This window comes from Oryx dammah, unplaced genomic scaffold (genome assembly GCF_014754425.2).
Source record: "Oryx dammah isolate SB20612 unplaced genomic scaffold, SCBI_Odam_1.1 HiC_scaffold_8, whole genome shotgun sequence".
Taxonomy (NCBI): Eukaryota; Metazoa; Chordata; class Mammalia; order Artiodactyla; family Bovidae; genus Oryx; species Oryx dammah.
Genome location: NW_024070192.1, coordinates 20,883,396 through 20,886,366, shown reverse-complemented (window position 1 = coordinate 20,886,366; position 2,971 = coordinate 20,883,396). Strand labels below are relative to the sequence as shown.

General features: G+C 45.8%; 1 protein-coding gene across 1 annotated transcript; it reads right to left on the bottom strand.

The window, feature by feature from the left end:
- Positions 1–891: 891 nt before the first annotated feature.
- KRTAP29-1 (keratin associated like protein 29-1) lies at positions 892–2,322 on the bottom strand. The gene has a single exon (XM_040245375.1). The coding sequence runs from the start codon at positions 2,320–2,322 to the stop codon at positions 1,336–1,338; it is 987 nt and encodes a 328-aa protein (XP_040101309.1). The 3' UTR covers positions 892–1,335.
- Between the last annotated feature and the right edge of the window lie 649 nt (positions 2,323–2,971).

Here is a 2,971-nt window from a genome sequence, read left to right as displayed (position 1 = left end):
TGTATGTATGTGTGTGTGTGTGTGTGTGTATATATATATCTTCTATTGGGTCTGTTTTTCTGGAGAACGAGCCTAACACAATACCCCAAGGAAGGAATCACCACATGTTGCCTACCCACTCTTTGTTCTCCTTTAAAATTTATGTCATCACAGAAATGCCATAGTGAACATCCTCCTATATGTCCCTTTATGATTCTGTGTAAGAGTTTTGGGGGGTTGGTTCTTAAAATGCTTTGTACACCCAGAGCCCCTTGTTTAAAGGGGAGGTCAGATCCCCTTCAAGAAAGACTCTGTGCCATTGCTACAAGTACACACTATGAATCTTCCTCTAATCTTACCCCAAAGAAAACCAATCCAAAGAACGAGTGTTTGAATTCAATAATTACATGCTAGAAATAACAAAACTCAGTCAAAATTTCCCTTATACTAATTGTCTTTAAAACTGTCTCTTAAAATGTCAAAAACATAACAAATACCTGCTAAAATTTTCTAAACAGTTTTAAATTTCATTTAAACTTGCCATTAAGTGCACTGATCACTAAAACCAGTTTTAAGTGACTTAACCTTTAATTATTTTCCATGGCCGAAAACTCATATTTATTTTAATCTATGGCTTCCTTGGACCATTTCTGTCTTTGCCTTCCCCAATCTATTCACCGTGGGGAAACTGAGGTGACCCAACTCCAAAGAGCTCTTGGTGGTGTCAAGGTTGTTTATCCTTGCTCTTTTCCAGTTTGAGCATCTATAATCCTAGACACAAACAACCCTTGCAGACCGAGGCAGACACAGTGATTTGGAGGGCCCAAAGTCATTGTGTTCAAATGGGACCTGAAGGAAATCTACATGTAATATATTGAAAGGAATAAAAGCATATGAGAGTCTTACTCGTTATGCTTAACCAGACACATTTTTATTAGTAGTTGTCAGCAAAAGAGTCTCCTTAAAGACTTGGCAGCATCCAAAGGAGTGGGTTGGGGAGAAGGGGAGGAAAGGCTTTGCTGAAGTGAAATGAAATGATAACACCAGGAAAGGCAAGCTACAGCATGGGTCATGCTTGCTGAAAGGTTATCCTTGATGAGAAAGGACCTCAGGATAAATTTCCTCACCAGCACCTGGAGGGAATGTGGGACTGGACTCAGAGAAAAGTTAGCAAGCAGGCAGCGTTTGTGCTCACCCCAAGTCAGGCACCATGGCTATGCACTTGTAGAAAGCAGCAGAGGTCAGAGGAAGTTCTCCCTCAATGAAATGTTGCCTTGCAGAGAAGCTGGGCTCATAACTGGGTTGGCAGGAAGTCGGCAAGTAAGTGCTAGCTTTGCAGAGACTTGGGGTAGTTGGTCAGAAGCAACTGGAGCCACCACTGGCTGATTTGTCGAAACCTGTCACACAGCAAGCTGGCTGGCAGGAAGGGGATTTGCAGCCACTTTGATTGCAGAAAGTGGGTTCACCACTAGTTGGTTGGCCAGAAAGCACGGTGCCACAGGAAGCTGGTTTGCAAAAGTTGTTTGCAGAACAAGGGGGCTGTCTGTTAGCCGCTGGCTGGCAGATGAAGGATGTGCATGGTGCTGGTTGGCAGTGAAGTGTCTGGCAAGGGAAGGTCACACGGCATGCAGGACTGCAAGACCTGAACACACAAGCAGACAGCTGGCAGGGAACTGGTATACAGGGACCCGTTTGGCAAGGCTTCAAAATGTAGCAGATCGGTTGGTAACAAAATGATTTGCAGGGCTGATCTTCACCACGAATGGGCTGACATGAACCCGCATGGCAGCAAGTTGGCTGGCACAGACTAGCCGCACAGACAGTTGGTAGGCAAGAGGTTTCAGGACAGGAAGTGACTTCAGGGCAGGCTGGCTGACAGGACCCAGCATCACAGCAGACTGATTGGTCACAAGCTGCCTGGCATGACTCAGATGTGTAGACACATTCCTGGCAGGAGCTTTGTTGGCAGGGGCCGGGTTCACAGCCCTTTACTGAACTGCCGGTGGATTCCAAACAGGAGGGCTGGCATGAGCTAACTGGACCAGGAGACTCACCGGTGCCAGTTTCATAGCAGGCCGTGTAGGAGCAAATGGGTTGGCAAACAAAACCCACACAAGAAGTTGCTGGAAGGCAGGTTGGTTGACAAGAAGCAGGTTCACAGCCACTTGGGGCACTGCCACATGGCTGACAGTTTTCTTGGCATGTAACCAGTTGCCATGTTCTGCTCCAACAGGAACTAGGCAAACAGATACCATGTTGGAAACTGCCACCACTGGAGCATATGGAAGTGGGGGGCACAGCTGGGATGGCAGTGGCGTTTCCAAGGCAACAGCTGTCCCCCATGGTGCCAGTGCTAACCTTCTCAGGAGGCTGCAACCTCAGTATACCTGAGTTTGAAAAACATCTAATACATAAGGGCTTTTATAGTCCTTTGCTAGGGGTGTTGGCACAATAGAGCATCTTTCCTTGTTATTGTTTCCACCCATTTGCATATAGACATCTGATTAGCAGGCTTCAGGAGCCTGGGAGACATCATTCCCAGTTTAAGAATTTGAACAGTCAGAGAAAAACCCCATAATTCAAAAAGAAACATGCACCCCAGTGTTCATTGCAGCACTATTTACAATAGCCAGGTCGTGGAAGCAGTCTAAATGTCCATCAATAGAGGAATGGAAAGAGAAGACGTACATATATGCAGTGGAATCTTGCTCAGCCATGAAAGGAATGAAATCGTGCCACCTGCAGAGACATAGATGAACTTAGAGACTGTCATTATACAGTGAAGTAAGTCAGAAAGAGAAAAACAAATATTGTATATTAACACATATATGTTGAATCTAGAAAATAGTATGTACTTAGCCGTTCAGTTGTGTCTGACACTGTGACTCCATGGACAGTAACCTGCCAGGCTCCTCTGTCCGTAGAGATTCTCCAGGCAAGAATACTGGAGTGGGTTGCCATGCCCTCCTCCAGGGAATCTTCCCAACCCAGG